This window comes from Ruditapes philippinarum, unplaced genomic scaffold (assembly GCF_026571515.1).
Source record: "Ruditapes philippinarum isolate M1 unplaced genomic scaffold, ASM2657151v2 ctg4133_1_1_1_1, whole genome shotgun sequence".
Lineage (NCBI taxonomy): Eukaryota > Metazoa > Mollusca > Bivalvia > Venerida > Veneridae > Ruditapes > Ruditapes philippinarum.
Genome location: NW_026859399.1, coordinates 5,781 through 29,970, shown reverse-complemented (window position 1 = coordinate 29,970; position 24,190 = coordinate 5,781). Strand labels below are relative to the sequence as shown.

At 33.9% G+C, this 24,190-nt stretch overlaps 1 protein-coding gene across 1 annotated transcript; it reads right to left on the bottom strand.

The window, feature by feature from the left end:
• Positions 1–973: 973 nt before the first annotated feature.
• On the bottom strand, positions 974–24,190 carry LOC132756350 (golgin subfamily A member 2-like; the record flags this gene model as incomplete). The annotated part of the gene is given in 24 exon segments (XM_060747405.1): positions 974–1,674; positions 3,073–3,220; positions 3,718–3,824; positions 4,780–4,882; positions 6,626–6,702; positions 6,920–7,058; positions 8,360–8,479; positions 9,496–9,654; positions 10,066–10,179; positions 11,067–11,259; positions 11,854–11,995; positions 12,908–12,995; positions 13,305–13,412; positions 13,559–13,732; positions 14,501–14,561; positions 15,216–15,274; positions 15,891–15,997; positions 16,630–16,723; positions 17,322–17,423; positions 17,791–17,925; positions 18,545–18,608; positions 22,106–22,147; positions 23,399–23,436; positions 23,807–24,190. Coding segments are annotated over 24 exon segments (3,147 nt in total), but the record flags the coding sequence as incomplete, so codon positions are not given.

The window sequence follows — 24,190 nt, the reverse complement described above, 5'->3', positions numbered from 1 at the left end:
AGTAAAAACATATATAGAGACCAGTGTAGGAAAAGGAGATCTATCTTGCCATTGGCCTCTAAGTATCTCAACAAAGTATATTTTTTTTACTGCCATTTATATAGATTGTAAGCCAATCTTTATGTGTGCCTTTTGTGGCTAATTTTCAATGTATATTCTTAGTTTAAAGTGACATTATGCCCATTCAATGGTATATAGTGAGTGATCAGGAGAAAGTCAAAATAAATTTTCATTTTTCCACAATACCTTTCAGTTTTATAATTTACTTATCATGAATAATAAATAACTAATGTGGATGAACGAAATTTTTCTATAAATATCCATCAGAAATTTACTGTAACATTCAATTTACAAAATGAGTAGGACAATCTTTTTATATTTTAGGGCACATTTCTATTTTATGCCAAATATTTTCTTATATCAACTGTTGCTAAATCACCATTATAACAGTCAATCTTATGAAATAAACATGTATAGTCTATTCAGCTCAACTTAACAATGAAAATAAAGAGCATAATGTTACTTTTACAAATTTATTTCAACTTAATGTTGAAACAAGATTTTTGCAACTTCTTCCTGGATCTAACCAGTACTAGGACAGTAAGAGGAGCATAGTATGACTTCAACCCTGAAGGGGAGCGGTGGCCTATTGGTTAAGGTGTCTGCATCTCAACCAACGGATCATGGGTTTGAGCCCTAACCATGTTTGATTCACATGACACAAGTACTGGTTGGTTCCAGGAAGTGGACGAAAAAGTGACTTATTTAAGTTGCAAGAACTTGTTTTGTAATCGAGCTTAAATAAATATGTTTAAGCCAACTCTGAATCCAGGAAATGTGAGGCAAAATACACACTAATATAAGATTATGATCTTAATTTATAGGAGAGTATCAGCATACGTAATAAAGTGTTAATGTAATTCCTTTACATTTCAACAGTCTATCGAAATCACAATTAAAACACACTGTTGTTTATCCTGTTTTTTGTTGTTGTTTTTTTAACAGTATAATTATGATATTGGCTACTGGCATCTGAATTTAATGATTAAAGTAACATGAAAAAGTAGAGACATAAAAGTTAAATATCTCACATGATAATAGTGATGGTTAAACTAAAGGAGTTCTAATGACACATTTTTTCCACTCCAAAAACTGATGAACGCCTATCAATATATTTCATTGGCATCCAATATGTTTTGCGTTTTACTCCAACTATCTCCTTCTATGTACTGACAAGCCCGAAAACCCAGCCACCCTGCAATATTATATCAAGCTATACTGTATACTATAATATTTGTAACCTTCCCTTACAATATTTACACGGGTGAAACTGTTTCTCCATAAAACTTGCACTATCCACCAAGTTTGAATGTCCGATTTCCGTCAGTAAATTCAGAATTTTATGTGCCGTCACTTCTTCCTTGTCGTCAGGAGACTTGGAATGTGTCGAATGTGTTGAATGCGTTCGCACACGTTGGGTTTGAGAGTCTAAATGTACGTGTGCATTGTCTATATGATTGGTTAGTGAATTATTGGTATTGTTTATTTCACTCGTGTCCGATGTACTATCCATCGCTACATGTCCATTGTGCACTACAACGTCGTCCTTTCCGCCTACGATCGTCTCCACCTCACTCTCTGTGTCCGATTCCGAACTCGTGTAATCTGGCCAATCTGAAATAACAAACAAATTCCATTGTTAAACTCCATTTTATCACATCTAAAAATCACACTTGTTAATTTTTATTATTATCACTCACATTTTTTGTAATTTTAATTTTCCATAGGCCAAGGAGTGTTATTCTGACTGTTATTAAAGTGCAACAAAAACTACCATGTGACTAAAAATTTTGTACTGTTACATCTATAGGTACAATACTTTCTTCACAGTTAAAAAATCTAAAGAATAAAAATCAATATAAACAGTGCCCCAATGAAGTACTTGCTCAGGGTAATAAAATAAACAACACATAGGATTATGGGTAACAGCAAAAATATCCTCCCTAGGGTAAAATTATTTTCCTCGTGATGATATTTTTACTGTTACTCACAAACCTATGTGTTATTTATATGCTGTAAACTCTTTTGAGGACACAGTCATAATAATTGGCCACATCATCCACGACAGAAATCCGAGAATCAATAACTGTGTATCACATGAATCTGTAATCTTACTTACACCATGCAATTCAAACAATAAAGGACAAGAACTCTTGGACAGATCCCACCACTTGATTATTTTCAATGCTTGCAAAAGATCATGCATTAAAGTTTCTACATTAACTTAGAGAAATAATTCCATTAAAAATTCATGCCATACGTGAAGGTCCCTGGTCTCCGGCAGTGTATTTAACATACAAAAATTTGGCCGTTAACTCATGTCTGAAGTTGCAACTAGAAAACATTTAGGGACAGTGCAGAATGAATTTGTAGTCAATACCTTTTTCAGTTATTTTTATCAGTTCCTGGGGAGAATTCATCAACAATCAAGGTAGGATTCACATGTCTTGGACAGGTATTTGCATTACCAGGAATTTCACCAGTTCAAAGGAAGAATTTTTTAACAATCAATGTAGTACTCACATGTCTTGGATAGTTATATACAATTATGATGCTGTAGATACATTTTAAATTTCACAGTTCAAGAGATATGAACTTGCATAGGAATTAATTTCTCACCAAACAAAAGCAACACTATTTCTTAAATACAAATATGTACACAAATGAACTAAAGAGTGGCAGTACATTGTACTCGTTTCTGATACCTGGTTTTCTGTTTGGTTATTTCTTTATTTGGAGCCACAAGTGGGCTCCAGAGTAGAACAAGTGCCCATCTGTAAGCAAGTTGGATAGATTTCTCACATGAAAAATCCCTAGTCCATGCCAGAAATTGAACCCATAGCCGTGAAGGAAAAGTGACTTGAAGTTGATGACCTTTAACACTTGACCAATTATCCCCTGCCTCCCACCCGCTGCACCAGTTTTTTCTTTAAAAAAAAATCTTGTAATAAATACTAAATTCATGACAACAAAAATTCCTGAAAAACAAAAACATATTAATATTTCCCATACCATCATGTTTGTTATGAAGTTTCTGTGTGGCTACAGGAGGGTGTATGTTAGGAGAGACCGGTCTCTCAGACTCCATATGATAACTCTGTAACATGTTCTTCTCTCCCATCAACTGCATCACCAGTGTCTGTAGCTCTCCTAGTTTGTCCTGTATAACAAAAATAAATGGTCATTATTCCTCTCTTTTATTCTTTATTTGGTTTTATGTTGCATAAACATAGTAAAGATCATATGGCAACTTTCAAGCTTTACTGGTGCTGGAAGACCTCTGGTGTACATCTGTGTATTATTTCAGGCACAAGTGGGCACCTAAATAGAACCACTGACATTCCACAAGCTAGCTGGATAACTTCCTCACATGAAAGAATTCAAAGTCTCTTGCTGGATCTGAACCCACAGTGGTGAGGGGCAAGTGGTCTGAAGTCAATGACCTTTAACAGACTTAATTGCATACTAACAAACATCTAAGAAATTCAAACTGACGCTCCTATACTCATGAAATTTTAAATTTTGATTTCCAAAATCATATCGGGATAAGAGTATTACACAAAGTCAGGAAAAATAAAGGAGTAATTAAGATAAAAATATCACATATAACAATTTCCAATTAAAAATTTAAGAAAACTTGTATTTCAGTAAGATTACCTGCAGCTCCTCTCTATCTTTGGCCAGTTGTTTAATGTAATCATTTTTCTGTAATTCCCGCTGCTGTAACAGTGCCCTCTGGTGGTGATATAGTGATATATACTCGCCTGTAATGTAACAGTAAAGTGTGACTTTCTGGTGTAAAAATAATAAAATCACAGTGTATAACAGTTACCTGTTATGACAGGTTTCCAAATATAACACTAGTATCTACAGTGAAGGTAAACAACAGGGTACAACAGTTATCTGTAGTGACAGATCCATTGGTATGATACTATCCATATAGTATATGGTTTTCAAGAATAGATACAGTTCATGTCTATAACTCTAGCACCAACAAAAGTAGGAAAGAAATCACAGTGTATAACCATTACTTACAGGGTCTGTTTTCTGTTGCTACTACAGCCAAAGTAAACAAATGTTAATCCAGTTATCTACAGAGTCAGTTTTTCCTTCGACTATTGAATCATCAATAATAAACAGTGACCTATTGTGTTAATTTTGCACTGCAACTTTAGCAGCAGCAAACAGAAATAGAAATTATGTTGCATAACTGTTATTTTTTGTGTCAATTTCCCACTGCTTTGACAGTTAAATTAATGAAAAGATAGAAAAACCACACTGTATAACAGTTATCTACAATGTCAGATTTGCCATTACATTGAGCATCAGCAAGAAATGAAAATCACAGTATATAACCGTTACCTTTAACGTCAGCAAGAAATGAAAATCACAGTATATAACCGTTACCTTTAACGTCAGCAAGAAATGAAAATCACAGTATATAACCGTTACCTTTAACGTCAGCAAGAAATGAAAAACACAGTATACAACCGTTACCTTTGTCAGCAAGAAAAGAAAATTACAGTATACAAATGTTACCTTTAATGTCAGCAAGAAATGAAAATCAAAGTGTGTAACCGTTACCTTTAATGTCAGCAATAAATGAAAATCACAGTATATAACCGTTACCATTAATGTCAGCAAGAAATGAAAACCACAGTGTATAACTGTAACCTTTAATGTCAGCAAGAAATAAAAATCACAGTATCTAACTGTTACCTATAGTGTCAGTCTCGCCTTGTAGCTGTAGCACCAGATGTTCTAACTCATCAGCTTTGTCAGAGAGGTCAGCTTTATCTCTCATCACACGATTATACTTGTCCTAATTAATAGAATTCAATAAACATTTTATTACACGTCTTTAATTTAAAATAAAATAAGAAATCATTTGTAGGGTAAAGCTCAAATCTCTTCAATGTAATTCAAATTCATATACTAACAAGATGTAATTTATTTTTCAAATTACAAAAAATAATTATGTAAAAGTAGGTCATAATTCTCATATTCCATTTTTTATACCAAATATTTAAACTAACCTAAATTTAAAGACCAGTTCTTTTAACCTATATTTAACAATATTGAGATCTTAGCTTTGTGCAAGATGGCTGGATAAATTCTTCACATGAAAGAATCCAAAATTCCCAAGGGAACAGGCATGGACATACCTTTATCATATCTAAGGCATGAACTTACCTGTATCATATCTACGGCATGAACTTACCTGTATTATATCTAAGGCATGAACTTACCTGTATCATATCTACGGCATGAACTTACCTGTATTATATCTAAGGCATGAACTTACCTGTATTATATCTAAGGCATGAACTTACCTGTATCATATCTACGGCATGAACTTACCTGTATTATATCTACGGCATGAACTTACCTGTATCATATCTACGGCATGAACTTACCTGTATCATATCTACGGCATGAACTTACCTGTATCATATCTAAGGCATGAACTTACCTGTATCATATCTACGGCATGAACTTACCTGTATCATATCTACGGCATGAACTTACCTGTATTATATCTAAGGCATGAACTTACCTGTATCATATCTACGGCATGAACTTACCTGTATCATATCTAAGGCATGAACTTACCTGTATCATATCTACGGCATGAACTTACCTGTATTATATCTAAGGCATGAACTTACCTGTATCATATCTACGGCATGAACTTACCTGTATCATATCTACGGCATGAACTTACCTGTATTATATCTAAGGCATGAACTTACCTGTATCATATCTACGGCATGAACTTACCTGTATTATATCTAAGGCATGAACTTACCTGTATCATATCTACGGCATGAACTTACCTGTATTATATCTAAGGCATGAACTTACCTGTATCATATCTACGGCATGAACTTACCTGTATCATATCTACGGCATGAACTTACCTGTATTATATCTAAGGCATGAACTTACCTGTATTATATCTAAGGCATGAACTTACCTGTATCATATCTACGGCATGAACTTACCTGTATCATATCTAAGGCATGAACTTACCTGTATTATATCTACGGCATGAACTTACCTGTATCATATCTACGGCATGAACTTACCTGTATCATATCTAAGGCATGAACTTACCTGTATCATATCTACGGCATGAACTTACCTGTATTATATCTAAGGCATGAACTTACCTGTATTATATCTACGGCATGAACTTACCTGTATTATATCTAAGGCATGAACTTACCTGTATTATATCTACGGCATGAACTTACCTGTATTATATCTAAGGCATGAACTTACCTGTATCATATCTAAGGCATGAACTTACCTGTATTATATCTAAGGCATGAACTTACCTGTATCATATCTACGGCATGAACTTACCTGTATTATATCTAAGGCATGAACTTACCTGTATTATATCTAAGGCATGAACTTACCTGTATTATATCTAAGGCATGAACTTACCTGTATTATATCTACGGCATGAACTTACCTGTATCATATCTAAGGCATGAACTTACCTGTATCATATCTACGGCATGAACTTACCTGTATTATATCTAAGGCATGAACTTACCTGTATCATATCCAGGGCATACTTAATCTTCTCATAATCTTTACGAGAAACTTTATCATTCTCTGTATTTGATGAATCTAAAAATAAACAATGTTTCAAAATAAAACATTTCCATAGCTTACTATAACAAGTAAAATGTATAACGTAGATGTTTTCAAAACACCAAAGTCAAAAATCTGTTTAATAAAATAACAGTAAATTATGATGATTTTTCTCTTGCAATTTGAAAATCTGATATTTAAGGTCAAAGTTATTTAGGAATCATCATTCAATATATCAAACTAAAACCCTTACTGTTTTGGACAATTTCTTCTTGCAGATCAGAGACTTTGACACTGAGGTTGTCCGACATATCCCTCTGGGTCTTTAAACTGTCCATCAGCTGGTTCCTCTCTATCTCTAGCTGCTGAATGGTACCCTGCAGCGAGTCAATCTGAAATCACAGTGTATAACCGTTATATCAGGGTGTAGCACCGTGTATCCTTGTTACCGTGGGACCAATATAAAGGTAAATCACAGTGTATAACCATTATATCCATGGTGTAAGATATCATTGTGACCCTAGGACCAATATAAAGGTAAATCACAGTGTATAATCATTATATCTATGGTGTAAGATATCATTGTGACCCTAGGACCAATATAAAGGTAAATCACAGTGTATAACCATTATATCTATGGTGTAAGATATCATTGTAACCCTAGGACCAATATAAAGGTAAATCACAGTGTATAACCATTATATCTATGGTGTAAGATATCATTGTAACCCTAGGACCAACATAAAGGTAAATCACAGTGTATAACCATTATATCTATGGTGTAAGATATCATTGTGACCCTAGGACCAATATAAAGGTAAATCACAGTGTATAACCATTATATCTAAGGTGTAAGATATCATTGTAACCCTAGGACCAATATAAAGGTAAATCACAGTGTATAACCATTATATCTATGGTGTAAGATATCATTGTAACCCTAGGACCAATATAAAGGTAAATCACAGTGTATAACCATTATATCTATGGTGTAAGATATCATTGTGACCCTAGGACCATTATAAAGGTAAATCACAGTGTATAACCATTATATCTAAGGTGTAAGATATCATTGTAACCCTAGGACCATTATAAAGGTAAATCACAGTGTATAACCATTATATCCATGGTGTAAGATATCATTGTGACCCTAGGACCAATATAAAGGTAAATCACAGTGTATAACCATTATATCCATGGTGTTAGATATCATTGTAACCCTGGGACCAATATCAAGGTAAGGTCACAGTGTACAACAGTTATCTATAGTGCCAGCTTTCTATTTTAACTTGAACACCAACAATAAGATCAATCACTGTGTACAACAGTCACCTTAGAAACACACTCAATATTAACCATTGTCTTTTAACAGTTAACCATGGTGTCAGTTTCTCTCTTGTGACTTAAACCATAACAATAAATACAAATCACAGTGTACAACAATCAACAATAAATCCAGTTTCCCAATTTGAGTTTAATACAAATAACAAAGACAAATTGGTGCAATACTAATAGCTCACCCTGAACCTTCGGTTCTGGTGAGCTAACAAAACTAGCATGTAATTTACTGCCACAGTCAAAGAATGACAACTTTTAAGAACATGCTGTTGTTAAAAAAGAATGATGTAGATAATATCAAACAAAAGTGACAAAATAGCCCACAGTGCAGTACAAAAAGAGAGACAATATTTACCACATTTTCTCTCTGTGCGTTTTCGACGGAGGAATCTGGATTGAGGGCTTTGGTTTCTGTAGCACGTATCAACATAGATCTTAGCTCACTGTTCTGTGTTGTCAATGCATCCACCATGTCCTGCACATAGAAACATATATATTTTAATAATCTGAAGATCTGTTCATAGATGATAGAACACGATGCCCTTAAAATATGAATTTTGAAAATTTGACCTTTTAAGGTAAATGTCATTTAGAGCCTAAGATGGTTCCACATAAGGGGTTTCACGGTAAGCTAAAATGCTAACTGTTCAAATGGTGACTTAATAACCTGTCTTATCTTGTCATAAAGAAACAAAGGTAATGTTAATACCCGATCTAAATTTTTTCGTCTATTGGTCTTATAATAACCTCGGTTTGTGGTTATTTTAATTTTCTAACCAGTTTTGGTTAAAACTGCCAGAACCAGTTCAAAAAGATAAACGTGATACCCCTATTTCACATACAGTCAAAATCTACAAAAGAAGGTATTCTGTTCCCAAGTTTTAAGTCTATAGCTCAAGGACTGGAAAAAAGGTCAAAGATACAGTAATCTTTGGAGAGACAGACACCACGGTTTGGTTTCAACTGTCATATACAATGACATATTCATATTATGATTTTCCTGATTTTACTGGTGGTGAAAGACACACCGATATGCTAATATATTCTTTAAAACTAGGCAGGCTGCATCACCAGCTTTCTGTAAGCTAAACAGACTGCTTTCTCAGAGCATAGAATTCACTCATGATTTTTTATAATCAAAATCGTACATTTGAGCAGTTTATAGCATTGTTCATGAAAGCACTGAAAGGGCAGGTCCCCCTTGATTTACATTTACCTTAAACCTGCTAACAGCAACTGATTTGTACCTATTCAACCAGCTCTGACCAAGATTGGCCAGCACATCCCTGCCGTCTGATCATGGTCTGTACTGTTTGACATTCAGTCACTTAATGTTTTGAAATTTTCCCTAAATATGATGAATGGTTTTGTCCAAATTGAAAGATGCACAAGTCCATTTCAGATATTTCGGGTGGCAAGGGTTCATGGCATCGGCAAAACCATCTTTGGCATAATTATTCAGTAGGATATAAATACAGAAGTACACTGTACCTGAGAGGAATGCAATTCTTTCTGTAGAGTTTCTACAAGTTGAGCCTGGGCCTCGTAATGTCTCAGCCTATCCTGTATCTGCTCATGTAATAACCTGGCCTTGTTCGCTTCTACAGAATTCTCCTGGGCCGACTGTAGCTCAACTTCCTTCACCGAAAGCTGCCCAGAAAAAACAACAACAAAAACATGTTTAATAATGCCTCATTTTGATGTAAATTGCACGAATATACATACATGTACTATAACTTAGACTAGCTCTCTTCAAAATAATTTTTACATGATTATACCTAAATCTCCTTTAATGGCAATTTCAAACATTTGAAGACAAAATGTTTTTTTTTTGTCAATTACTATCCTTAATAAGTGATTCAGGAAAAAACCCATGCTGTACGGTAGATGTCAGAAAAACTATCATGAACCAAACAGTGGCCCAACAATTGACTAAAAAACCATTTTATGGTACACTGTTAACACCTGTACAGTATCTTAAAAAATATTTTGGAATACATGTACAACAAAACCAAGTTTTCACAACTACCAATTCATAGGAATCAAAAACCACTACCATACCATTTCTCTGAAATCCTTCAGCTCATCTTCCTGCTGGGCAAGTTTTGCTTGTAGATCTCGACTAGAATGTTGCTCCGTCTGTAACTGGGTCATCATCTCCATATTGTCATTACTCTGAAATCAAATCAATAGGATGCTGATATTTTAGAAAACATGAGGGCCATGATTGCCCTTGTATTGCTCACCTGATTATTGAGGCTCTGAATTAATATTGTATGCAATGAATGAAAGGTAGCCAAATCAATAGGATGCTGATATTTCTGGATAAGTTCTTAAAAAATTGATAGCCAATAGAATGAAGACATCAAGCAGCAAGTCCCTTCAGGTGATTTTAAGTAAGTTATAAATTGATCGGTGGTTGTGTTGGATTGTAAGTCACACCTGAATTGCAAAAGGTCATACACTGACTTTCCAGTTTAAATGATGAATGAAAACTTCAGGTGCACATTTGTGCATTATTTCATGTACAAGCAGGCTCCTAAGTAAAATCACCAACCATCCGTAAGCTAGCTGGAAAGCATCCTCACATGAAAGAATCCAAAGTCCCTTACGAATTTCACATCATCAGCCTTAACCACATGAGCATGGAAGTCCCAAGTTGCACTTAAGTCACAGAGGCCCTACACAAGGACATATGTAAAAGACTGACATTCATTGTAATAGTTAGTCTTGAAATCTTGAATCCATTTTTCTAATCATTATAACAGTGACCTTGACCTTGGACACAGGATCCAAAAGCAATCCCAACCTGGGTCTTCATATAAGCTTGCCATATACAAAGTTTGATTACAATATCCAATTTCTAACTTTAGTTATTCTCTGGAAACCATTTTTCTATTTTTAGTATCAGTGAACTAGACCCCATTCCAACCTACTTAAGTTGCTAGCCATCCATCATAATTCTAGAGCATTAAAGAATTTTCTGGTCGCATAATAGAAACAGAATCAGTATTCAATAGGTTGTGCATAAAACCAAAAATATATAACATTCTATGCCTTACCATTTTCACAAACCCATTTTGAAGTTCTGCTAGTTGTTGTTTAAGGTCCCTGTTTTGTGTTAAAGCTCGACTCAATGCCGTCTTGTCACTCTGTATATTTTCAAGCAGCTCAGCCTTGTCCCCGGCTAAATCTCCTAATTCTTCCAATCTGGTTTCCAGCTCTCCCAGCTTGATCTCTTTCTCCTCTAGAAGCCTGGTACCAAAATTATATATACATGTATATTGCTTTCCTCTTGTTTTGCATTAAATATTCACAAGGTCCTAATCTGGCACTACAGTAAAATTAAAGGGACTGCACTGGGTATTTTGACATAATGTGACTGGAAATATTTTTCAAACTTTTTGCACCATCTGATGTAGGTGTGAACCAATAATGTGTGTGCAAAGTTACAGATCATTCACTCATTCAACTTTACCAAAATGTTCATTTTTAAATTTAGTGTTTTTAGGCTTTTGATTATCAGTGGAGCTCCTTTAATGTTATCAATAGAGCCAGATAAGTGAAATGGTCTGCGTCAACAAGTGGTCTGTCTCTTAAACAAAGTACTCTTGCAACATAACTGAAATGACTGGCTTAAATACGACAACATTTGAGCTACAATAACACTGCAATAACACTGTGTAACTTGTCACTTTGTATAATTGTATCTTTTTGCAAGGGTCAGGGGCCTAAAAGCGAAACAATCCCATGAGACAACCCAATTACTCCTTAAAAAGTCAAAATTTAAAACAGAAAACCAGATATATTTGTGTTACTATATTATACATGTTATTGTATATCCCGTACCTGCTCAACTGTGAGTTGTCACGTATTTGTGCCTCGTGTCGACCCGACAGGTCCGTATATTCAGATTGTAATTTTAACACCTCTTGTTTAAGTTCTTCTTGTATAGTCTCGTCCACCACTGGTCCCTGGCTTGATATATCCTCTATAAACAACAAAACAAATCTTTAATAAAAATTACCATTACATAATTTACAATTAACCAATAAGCAGTACATATTGAAGGTTGACACCAAAACTGCAGATACCTATAGCTTATGAAATCAAAGAGGACTTGCAACAATTTTGCAGTCAACACTCTAAATGTTCGTATGTTGGGGAATAAGGCGTTTATTATTAAGACACAGAGTCATATAACAACTTTTTTTCAGGCTTTCGGTTTAACACATGGAAGATGGTCCTAGGATCAACCTCATGCAATGCTCCTATCAAAGACCAATGTTTAGGGTAGGAACAATTATCATAACAATGGAAGTCGAACTTCAATTGCTTTCTTACATAGAAGAATTCAATGTCCCTTGGGCGTTTTAACCTATATGATTGTGTACAAGGCAAATGTGCCTCTGGCTTATTAAAGGCACAATCAGAGTTCGTATTTTTTTTGTTGGGTTTTATGTCGCATCAACACAGTATAGGTCATTATGGTGACTTTTCAGCTTTTCTGATTGAGGAAGACTTTAGGTGCCTCTCAGTACATTATTTCAGGCACAAACAGGCACCTGAGTAGAACTAGCGACGTTCCATAATCATGCTGGATAGCTTTCTCACATGTATAATCCAACCATGCTAGGCCGGCTCAATCCTGCAGAGGTGAAAGACAAGTGGTTTGAAGTCAACAACCATAACCACATGACCACAGACACCCTTTTTAGGTATTTCAATACACTAAATGAGTGAACAGGAAATGTACCAGTTGTTATTTCAATAGATCAATAATATCACAATTCCAAAGTCAGAGAAGAAATATTGCTTATTTTCATGATTTTTTTCAAATTCAAAATGGGGCCTATTCACATCAATAAACAATGTCAGTGTGGCATGAAATAAGAAAGTTTACCTAGTTTTCTTTGTAACTCCACCACAGCTGCTTCAAGGGTATGATTCTGGGTAACCATTTTATCTCCATCTTCAGTAAGTGACGAAATCTGAAATATATCAAAGCACCTAGTCAAAATGATGTAAAATGTATCAACACAAATTTTATTTTGAGTTAATGGCACTGCATGCTTTCATGAGTTTTTTGTTTTTTTTTAAAAATTCATTTTTTAGGAGAGATAGAGTTTTAAGGTACTGTAATGCTTTCCCGCCAAAAAAATTCTAACAATAACTTGCTGTATGTCATGTGGTAATTCCAGCTTCTGCTGGTGGTGAAAGACCAATAAGACCATATTTCAAGTATACCAAGGCACCTGATACGCAAATATGCACGTTATCCGGAACTCTGTATGTATTACCTGAGAAGTAAGCTTGGAATTTTGATTCTGTAACTGCTCCATGTATTGTTTATACTGTTCCGTAAGTTGGTCCTTCTCTATCGAGACTCTCTGTAACGATTCTGCATACTGAAAATATAAAATAATTACACATAAACCACCTGCTGATGGCTAGATGAGATGATGAAAAATTTATGTTAAAATATTGTATAACAACTTTTAATTTGAATTCATATTTTCTTGCCGTCTGATTGGTCAATTATGATCGAACTGACCTGTTGTACTTGTAACATCAGACTGTCACGCTCCTGTTGAAGCTGTTCTACAATTTTCAACGTCTCCGTGCCGGCTTCATTCTGATTGGACAATTGCTGGTTATATAACTCTGCCATTTCTAATCTCCTCTTGAGCTCGTCAAGGCTGTGCTGTAAACCACTGCACTCTGATGCCTGCAGAGAAAAAATATATGAGCCGCGTTTCGACAAAACCAACATAGTGCGTTTGCAACCAGCATGGATCCAGACCAGCCTGCGCATCCGTGCAGTCTGATCAGGATCCATGCTGTTCGCTATAAGTTTCTCTACTTGTAATAGAGTTGGTAAGCGAACAGCATGGCTCCTGATCAGACTGCGCGGATCTAGAAACGTAGGGATCTGTTGACATGTGTTCTATATTACCTAATTTATGACTTAGGTGATAATCCTGACCATCAAGAAGATGTGATAAAAGGTTCTCCCAATATAAATCAATTTTGTTCTTTAGCTTTCTTTTGCAAATTAAAGACGTTTTCAGGAGTTTTCATATAGACATATAGGCAAAATTAAAACTGTTCAATAGAAGTTCTTTAAACTTGGTATGTTGTTAGAATATCATAACAGAAACATTTTAAGTGAAACAAATTTTGGGGTCACTGTTCTCACTTCTGAATTCCCCCAGTCACTTGAAAACAGTTGGTGTAGATTTGTCCAGATTGTTATGGAATTGTGATATTGGCAAGTACATGTGGTACTTGAGCCGAAAATGACAAATAAGCAACAATGAAATTACATATAAATCAAGTAAATTTTTTCATTTTCGGAAGCCAATTTTAACACATTTTTGGTCATATCCTGGTAGTAAATTCACCTATCCGACTCTCCTGGATAACTGACCAGTAATTATCAATTTCTTTACAAGTGACCCACCAAGAAGTGGTGTTACATAGGTAAATGTATTACCTTTGACTTGAATTTTTCCTGTACTTCTGATGAAGTCTGCTTCAACTCTTCTTGTGCTTTACTGGAATATCAAACAATTATTTTTTACATTAACTCTTAATCTGCTTGAACCAAAACTCATTAGTCTTTGCCACCAGTATAGAGCCAGGCCAGCCTGAAATCTCCTGGAATCTGACAAGGCTGTATACTGTTGGCCGACTCTTTAAATTTTCATCTTGATATCCCTCAAAATTGATAATGAACAGTTCCAAACTGGGAGCACGACATGTCCATTACAGAAATTTGGAACTTCAAGGTTAAAGATTAAAATCTTACCATAAAATGTATATTTGTCCATTACACCTAAGTTAATAACCTTCTCAAAACCTTATAAAGTAATAATCTATTGAATCTATTGACAGCAATTGCCAGGTTGGCTTGCTTATACATGTAACTGTGCAGACTGACCTGATTCTAGGTTATTTTTAGCCATTTTCTAGGCTATGTTCTACTAAAAAAGATATAATCTAGGCCATATTTAGCTATATTCTAGGCTGCATTTATCTATATTCTAAGCTATATTTAGCTGTATACTTTCAGTACTTTGATCACAATACCAATATATTTTTTCAACTTTAAAGCAGGTCATAAGTTTATATTTTCAGAGAAATTTTCTAAAAAAGTTTATTTCTTTATAAATTCAAAAATGTATTTCCCAGGAGCATTTACTACTTACTTTAATTTGAATACTTCCAATTTTAATCTGTCTATTTCTTTTGCACTTTCTTTACTTGTCTGAAAAAAAAATACCAGGAAACATTAATGACAAAATTTAGTGAAATAAAGAATGGATAATGTGAGATCGTCCTTCACCTGGATTATCAGAATTTCGGACACTGTAGCCGCAGACACTTGAAGGTCACAAAGGTCAAATTAATTGGGTAGATTGTCTGCCAATTAGCTAGGAGATTGTGAGTTTTAAGTTCTAATGGAGTCACCAACATGTTTCATCATATGATGCCAATGTTTGTTGTGTATCAGGAGTGGATCATATAAGATACAACATATCTTCAAGCTTCATTAAATATACCTATATACTTAAGGTTTATATGGTGCATTAAGGGGAGCCATGGCCTAGCGGTTAAAGTGTCTGCCTCTCAATCCAGGGATCATGGGTAAGAGCCATACTCGAGTCACAACAATGTTTCTTCATATGACACCAGTACTGGTTGGTTCAAGTAAGCGGATTCAAAAGTGATTAATATAAGTTGCAAGAACTTGTTTTGCAACAGAACTTAAATAAACATGTTTAAAATAAACTAAACATCAGTAATTTTGAATCCTTTCCTATTAGGAAAATTAATCTAGAGTCAAACAATGATGATTATGTTGAATATAATTATAATTTTACCTGTTCTAATTTCTGACTAGAGTTTGATGACGTCGCTAAACTACGTTCAAGATCTGCCACTCGCTGTCGAGATGTTTTAAGTCGCCCCGTCAGATCTTCAACTTCTCCTGTTACAATATTTTCACCATGATATTATAGTTTCAATAGATGTTAAAATCTTTTTACAATTTCTGATTTACAAGACATAGAATATCAGACAAGTGTAATTCTATAGTATAATCAACCGTGCAGTGTTAACGATCAATAGCCAATGCCTACCTAAATTCAAATTTAAATAGGGACATAACTCCAAATATATTGCTTTAAGAATTATGCCCCTTGTGGAACAACTGCACCTTATTATGAATCCAAGTATTCCAAGTTTCATGTGGATAAACTTTTAAAATTTTGAATAATGGGTTATGTTAAAATTTTTGCACAATTACATTGATGCAACAATCATAACAGTTCAACTTCTTCTTCAAAACAGACAAGATAATAAGTGTTATGCCATTTTTAATGAAATTTCAGTGTCTATTCTAGGAGGGGGGATGGGTGGGGGGATTCACTAATAGTTTTTAGAATTCCTCCTACTTTTTTCAGATGGCAAAGGAAAAAATCTTACATAAAGAAAGAAGGAAACAGATCAACAAATATGTAATAAATTTTCACTTTTCCAAAAAAATCCCCAGTCACCAGTTTTTTTAATCCTAGAATAGACACTGAAATTCGGAGTGGCTAAGGGTAAAAGGCAACTTACCAATTCTCTGTTCTGAGATCTTTTGAGACTGTGATAACTGGGACTGTAATTCTGTTTTCTCAGCTACTAGTATACCTATAGTTTGTATATGTACCTGAAATAATAAAATACACCTTTAATTTGTAAAATAGATTTGTCTTTTCTTCTTATTTGGAACTGTCCATTTAAATTCAATGGGACTTTGAGATAAAAAAAAAAATTATTTAAAGTATATAAAGCTACTATATTAATTTTATTGACTGTGAATTGAAAAAAAAGATTAAAATGATTTAATACAGAATACCTCACATGAAAGAAATTTGTTAGTATATATAATTGGAAGTGAGTTGGATATGCATGAAATCATTGCCAAACCAACTAAAAATAGCAGCGAAATATGTTGTTCCAGAACATTTTTTTTATTCTTCTGTTTACCTACAATATTCATGTATATCAAATATAATGGACTGGAAAATCTATTTAGGGAGCTTGAATGATAAAATGCTAAAATCTCACCTTTCGACCTTACAGAATGAACTTTAAAAACTTCTTATTTATCTTTTCACACCCAATTTATATACGATAATGAATTAAAAATGTAAGAATCGGCAAAAAAAAAAAAAATTTCAATTTTGTGATAATGATTTCTGTAAGCGTCTAGAGGTACTGCTCCAATCCTGTATAGAGTTAAATCCAAAATAGACTTCACATACCTGTAACTGTTCTTTAAGTGGACCTAGTTCTTTATTGACTCGCTGTTGTGTTTCAGATCTTTCTTTCTCTAGTTGAGATTGTACACTTATTGCATGCTGTCTCTGGAAATAATTTAAACATATTTATTATACATAGACTGTGATTAAAACTTAGAAAACTTTTTTTAGCCAGCTTGAAACCAATCTGAACCAGCTTGAAACTTATTCAAACTGGCTTAATACTTATTTGCACCAGCTTAAAACTAAATCAAATATATATTAAATTGGTATAAGAAAGCAATATGCTTAAGACATGCTATTTAAGTATAAGACAACTTCAATTTAATACTAAATCGCTGAAAAATTATCAATTTTATCAATATTGCTGAAACAGACAGTACAGTACCTGCTTTTATCCAAAGCTTAAATCCAAATTTAGGAAACCATTTAATTCAAGTTCTTATTTTGATTTATAATTGTGAAATCTTACAATTTGCTCATTTTGTATATTTAACTGTTCATTAGCCTGTGCGTGCTGGGCTAGTAAAGCTGCTAGTTCCCGGTTCCTGGTCTCAAGGTCGGCTATCTCTGACTGACACTGTTCTGCTTCAAATCCCACTGGTGACTAAAATATATAATTGAGCCGCGTCATGACAAAACCAACATAATGGGTTCGCGACCAGCAAGGATCCAGACCAGCCTGCGCATCCGCGCAGTCTGATCAGGATCCATGCTGTTCGCTATCAGTTTCTCTACTTGTAATAGAGTTGGTAAGCGAACAGCATGGATCCTAATCAGACTGCGCGGATGCGCAGGCTGGTCTGGATCCATGCTTGTCGCAAACCCATTATGTTGGTTTTGTCATGACGCGGCTCATATATTGAAATATTACATTAACCCTTTATCCTGCTTGAACAGAAGGTGGTGTGCCTTTGCCACAAACTTCTAAATTTTTTTTACTTATTTCAACAATAATGATTAATTAGACCGAATGGAATCGTAAGTTAAATGTATAAGCTACATCAATGCAGTGTGACCAAGCTCTATACAGTTGGTAACTCAATATTTGTATTTTGTTATTAAAATCCCTCCAATTTTGAATAGACTGTTCCAAATTCAAAACTGGGTGAATCCATTACATAAATGCAGCAGGTTATAGGTTGGTTAAATCAGACAGTCTGTATATTGATAAATATATGCGCATGTACTTATATATTATTTAAAAATAAAACAGAAAACTTTACCTCGGCTAAAATTCCATTTATTTGTCGTGAAAGTTGCTGGAGACTCTCTGTAGAGGCAGTAGGTCTGAAAAAAACAAAACAACATAAAATCAAGTACAACCTAATGAGGTATATTATATAGAGGATATTGAATGAGTGTAGGTTCAATACTGAAATTATTGAACAAGTTGAATAAAATCATATTATGAGAACATCTATGGGGCAAAATGTTATTTTATTCAACAAGTTCAATAAAGTCAGTCATGAACCTACACCAAAATAATATTATCCAACAATAAAGACTGTTTAAAGTGACAAAGAGAATCATTTTTCCGTGACGCAACTGAAGCGTATTGCTAACATTTTGCGAGTCTTTACACTATGTTATAGAACTTAAATGATGGACATAACATCAAAATATAAGCACCGCTGTGAGATACATGTACCATTTTTACGGAGTAGCAAAATCGGCATGGGTATGTGATACATATAATATCTGTTATACCTCTGTAATCAACTATTTGAGAATTTTTCATATATTGTTTGAAATTGTACAAATTTTCACATCAAATATTTAAAGGCCCATTATGCCTCAGAAATGCATTATATTTATTTCTCAAAAGTTTTTTTAATTATGGTATACTTTTTTTAGCATCCAAAAAGTTACTTATTGGCCAATTACCTGAACCATCTTTTTCATCTGTTGCCGTCTGGAAATTAGTACAGTTATAGTGATTTAGTGTTTTTGTATGGAAGTCAAAATACTACTTTGTTTACATTTTTTTGCTACTTTTATGAGAAAATTATTTAACAATTTATCGATAATTTCTTCAGGTAACAAGCATCTCACTTTCTCTTAAACCATTATTTAAATGACATAAAATCTTCATGCATGTCCATCCTGAAGAAGTAGAAATTTATTTGTTTCTGAGGTATAATGTGCCTTTAACACAATTATCTCTTAGTTACTTGTCAACATTTACATCAATTCTTGACTATAGAAGCAGCACATCTCCATTTCATGCTAATTGTCATCAAAGTTAAGATTATAAAGAATTCATTTTGGTTCAATTATGTATGAAGCTATAAGCTTATAAATATACATGTATGTACACTCTCAAATCCATTCCCGGAACCAAACAGTACTAAGCAATGACTATCAAGTTTCTTGCTTAAGGAAATAATGGTTTCTCCCTGATGGGGTTTGAACCCACCATTGTATTAATCATTTGACAAGGCACTCATGGACTCACATGATAACAGAATATATCACATTACAGCACAGTGTCACCTGGCAACACAATGTCACATGAACAGTGTCACATGGCAACACAATGTCACATGACATCAAAGTGTCACATGACAACACAGTACCACAAGAAATCAGTGTCACATGACATCATAGTATCACATGACAGCATAGTATCACATCACAGCACAGTGTCACATGACAGTATAGTATCACATGACATATTAGTATCACATGACAGCACAATGTCACATGATAGCACAGTATCACATGGCAACACAGTGTCACATAACAGCATAGTATCACATGACAGCACAGTGTCATATGAAAGCATACTATCACATGACAGTCCAGTGTCACAGACACCATGCAGAAATAGGTAAAAATTCATGCAAGAGATATACAATTTTGATGAAACTGAAGAAATGAGTGAAGTTTCAAGTGAATGTCTTTGGTAGTTTTAGAATGCAAAACGAAAACAATAAACACTAGAGGAAACTAGAAATGTGTCATCATGCCACGGATGCCCCCGCATGCAGCCAAAATTTCAGATGTTATAATATTTAGTTCCAAATTTGTTTGCACAAATTAATGTTTTCATTTTAAGTTCAAAGCCCTTAAAACTTTTCAATGTAAACACAAACCATTTTCATACAATGTTCAAGGCACTGAAATTATTCAGTCTTAACCTTTTGAAAATAGCATATTTCATATTTGTAGCCAAAATAATGGCTAAAATAATGGCTACATACATTTCCACAAAAGTATGAGTGCTGAAACTGAAAGTTCAAAATTTTTCCAATATTCAAGAAAGATAAGTTTGTCCAAAATCATTGAACCACGACCAAATTCAAACTTAAACTGCCTATTCCTACAGATGTATCTATATTATTTTCAAAGTGAAAGGGACATAAGTCTGCCAAAAAATCATCGAACCATGACCAAATTCCAAATTGACCTGCCCATTCCTTTGACATATCCATATGTCAAATTTGAGTTGGATATTTAACACTGTTGGGTTGATAATGAACAGAAACTGTAAATTTCATATTATTTTCAAAGTGAAAAGGGCATTACTCTGTCAAAAATTATTGAACCATGACTAAATTCGAACTTGACCTGGGCATTCTAAAAAAACATCCATATGTCAAATTTGAGTTGAATGTGTTGTACTGTTGGGGAGATAATAAACAGAAACTGAAAATTTCATATTATTTTCAAAGTAAAAGGAGCATAACTCTGCCAAAAATCATCGAACCATGACCAAATTCAAACTTGACCTGTATTTTCTCATGACATATCCATATGTCAAATTTGAGTTGAATGTGTTGTACCGTTGGGGAGATAATGAACGGAAACTGAAAATTTCATATTATTTTCAAAGTAAAAGGGGAATAACTCTGCCAAAAATCATCGAATCATGACAAAATTCGAACTTGACCTGTATTTTCTCATGACATATCCATATGTCAAATTTGAGTTGAATGTGTTGTACGGTTGGGGAGATAATGAACAGAAAGTGTAAATTTCATATTATTTTCAAAGTAAAAGGGGCATAACTCTGCCAAAAATCATCGAACCATGACCAAATTCAAACTTGACCTGTATTTTCTCATGACATATCCATATGTCAAATTTGAGTTGAATATGTGCAACCGTTACTAAGATAATGAACGGAAACTGATGATGACGGAATGACGGAAGGACGGAATGACGGAAGGACGGAAGGACGGAACAGGGTAACACTATATGCCCCGGCCATTACATGGCGGGGGCATAAAAAAATTCATTGGGAAAAAACTGGGGAGAAAACCAGCATAATTCCATTGGAAATGGGTCAGACTGTCTGACATGTGGTGAAACTAGAAAAAGGACCTGCCAAAAACTGATTATCTGACCCGTGGTGACACTAGGAAAAGAATATTTTCAAGTTTTATAAGTTGAAATCTGAACTAAACAGTAAAGGCTTTTTTGTCATTGAAAAGGGAAGTTGCCTTTCCCTTAAATAAAGGGGAAAATAACACAGTACCTTTGCAAAAGGGGAGGAAAAGACATTCAGAACATGTTAATTTAATTTTAGTGAAAAAATAATGATTTAAAAGGAATTTTACTGTGGGAAAAATGCCTGTAAAAACCTCTGTTGTATACTGAAAAAAATTTTTTTTAGTATACTAGCAGATAACAGAAAAAGGCGGCAGGCCTCCAACTTTCTACCTTTGAAAAGAAAGTTACCACAGAATATGTATTTTGCATGCAATTGTCAAACAATTTGTTCGTATCTTTACAAAACTAACACATTACCACCAGTGCATAACAACAGAAACATTAAGTACCTGGCCATCATTTGATGGGAACCTGATCGTTTATCACTGTGGCTGGAAAGAATAAAATCTTACATAAACATTTCAAAACCAGTGTCATGACAGTGAAACATGGATATTAAAGATATACTATGCTCATTCTTGAGTAAAGTATTTGAATCACAGAATTGTTACGAAATCTATGACATTTTTTTATCGAATATGTTTAATTTGAATAAAAGAATGAGTAAACTATGTAATTATGGAAAAATGTATTCTATTACAGGTTATGACGCTATATATTCATATTGTGACCACCTATGGGGTGTAGAATTTTATACATAACATATATCTACTTCGTGTGAAGTCAAAACAAGTATTTGTGTGAAGTCAAAACAAGTATATTTTATATTTACAAAGATAGAGCATAGTACATCTTTAAGTTAATTAAATATCAAATTTTTGTTACTTTAAAGGCACATAATTGGTATGCCTCAGAAATGTTTTTTGGGGGTAATTTTTTTCCTACAACTTTTTTAAATTTGGTGTACTATTACAGTATCAAAAAAGTTATTTTTTACCAATTACCTAAACCATTAAGTTCAATTATAGTGATTAAGTCTTTTGTATGGAAGTCAAAAAACTACTTTGTTTACATTTTGCTACATTTATGACAAACTATTTCACATTTATCGCTACTTTTTCAGTTATCAAGCATCTAGCATTCTTTAACATTAACAATTTCATGTTTGCCATTTTTTATGAAGTAAAAATGTATTTATTTCTGAGGCATAATGTGCCTTTAATATACATCATTGTGTGTAGATGACATAATATAGAGGGAAGAACAAGCATGTAGCGACTCCACTGAGGTATTTTTAACATGACCGGACTGAAAATATTTTTTTCCAAGAATTTTTTTTACACCATTGATGATCATGCAAATCTTAACCATTAAAAACTTTTGAGCAAAATTTCAGATCATTCGTTCATTCCATTTTTTCCGTGAATAATTTAATTTTTAAAAGTTTAATTGCTTTTTATTCAAATCGGGCTTAGAAATCGCCCAAAATATTGATTTCCAAATAATTCTGATGATATTTCCATTTATTAATTTCATTATTTTTCAGTTTAAAGTGCCCTAGTTTAGCGATGTATGATTTTTTTTATTTTCAAATTTTACGATTTTCAAAATTTTATAAGTTTATGCTTTTGGACCTCAGCAAAGTTCCTATAAATCCAAACTAAAGTTGCACAAAATTTAACTGAGTTCTACTGTAAGGATTTCCCCTTTACACAACATAAAAATGTATCAAGTTATCTCACCTGTAACCAGAGTCTTGATATTGAACTTGACCTGTTACCTAAAAATAAAGAGATAAACATTCACTTACTGCAGCAATATATGCATATACATGTATATGTCATATCATATGTCACAAACAAGAGCATCGCATGTCATGCTAACTTACATCTGTTAAAAATGCTTAAGTTAAGGGGCATAACTCCAAAAATATTGCTTTCAGAATTATTCCCCATGGTCAACAATGGCAACTAGTAACATGATAAGCAAGTATTCCAAGTTTTGTGTTGATACCTTTCAAAATGTTTGAATGATGGGCTAGATTAAAGATTTTGCACGACGACGACAACAACAACAACAACGATGATGTCACAGAGATCATTAGAGAAACAGACAAACACATTTAAGCTAATAAATAACAACCAATTTACCAGATTATTCCCCCTGTTGGAATATTGTGTTTCGTTTACAGCTTCACCAGTCAGTTTTTCAGTCTCCTTATCAACTCTATTGTCTTTATTTTCATCAACAAATATCACTTCTTTAGCTGGAACACTCACTCCTTCCACAGACACTGGTTCTTGAACACTAGAACTCTCCACTGAAGTTTCCTGTGTTGAATTTATCACAGTTTCAGTATTATCCACACTTGTAACCGAGTTACACTCTTCAAGTTTATGATCACTGTCTTTGTTTTCACTGTCTCTTCTTTCAGCGACACTATTTGAATTGTTCCCTTTTGGTATTTTATGCTTTGGACTTGATGTGGCGTCTCTAGTCTTTGGTCCTTTACCGGTTTTCTGAAACTGCTTTAA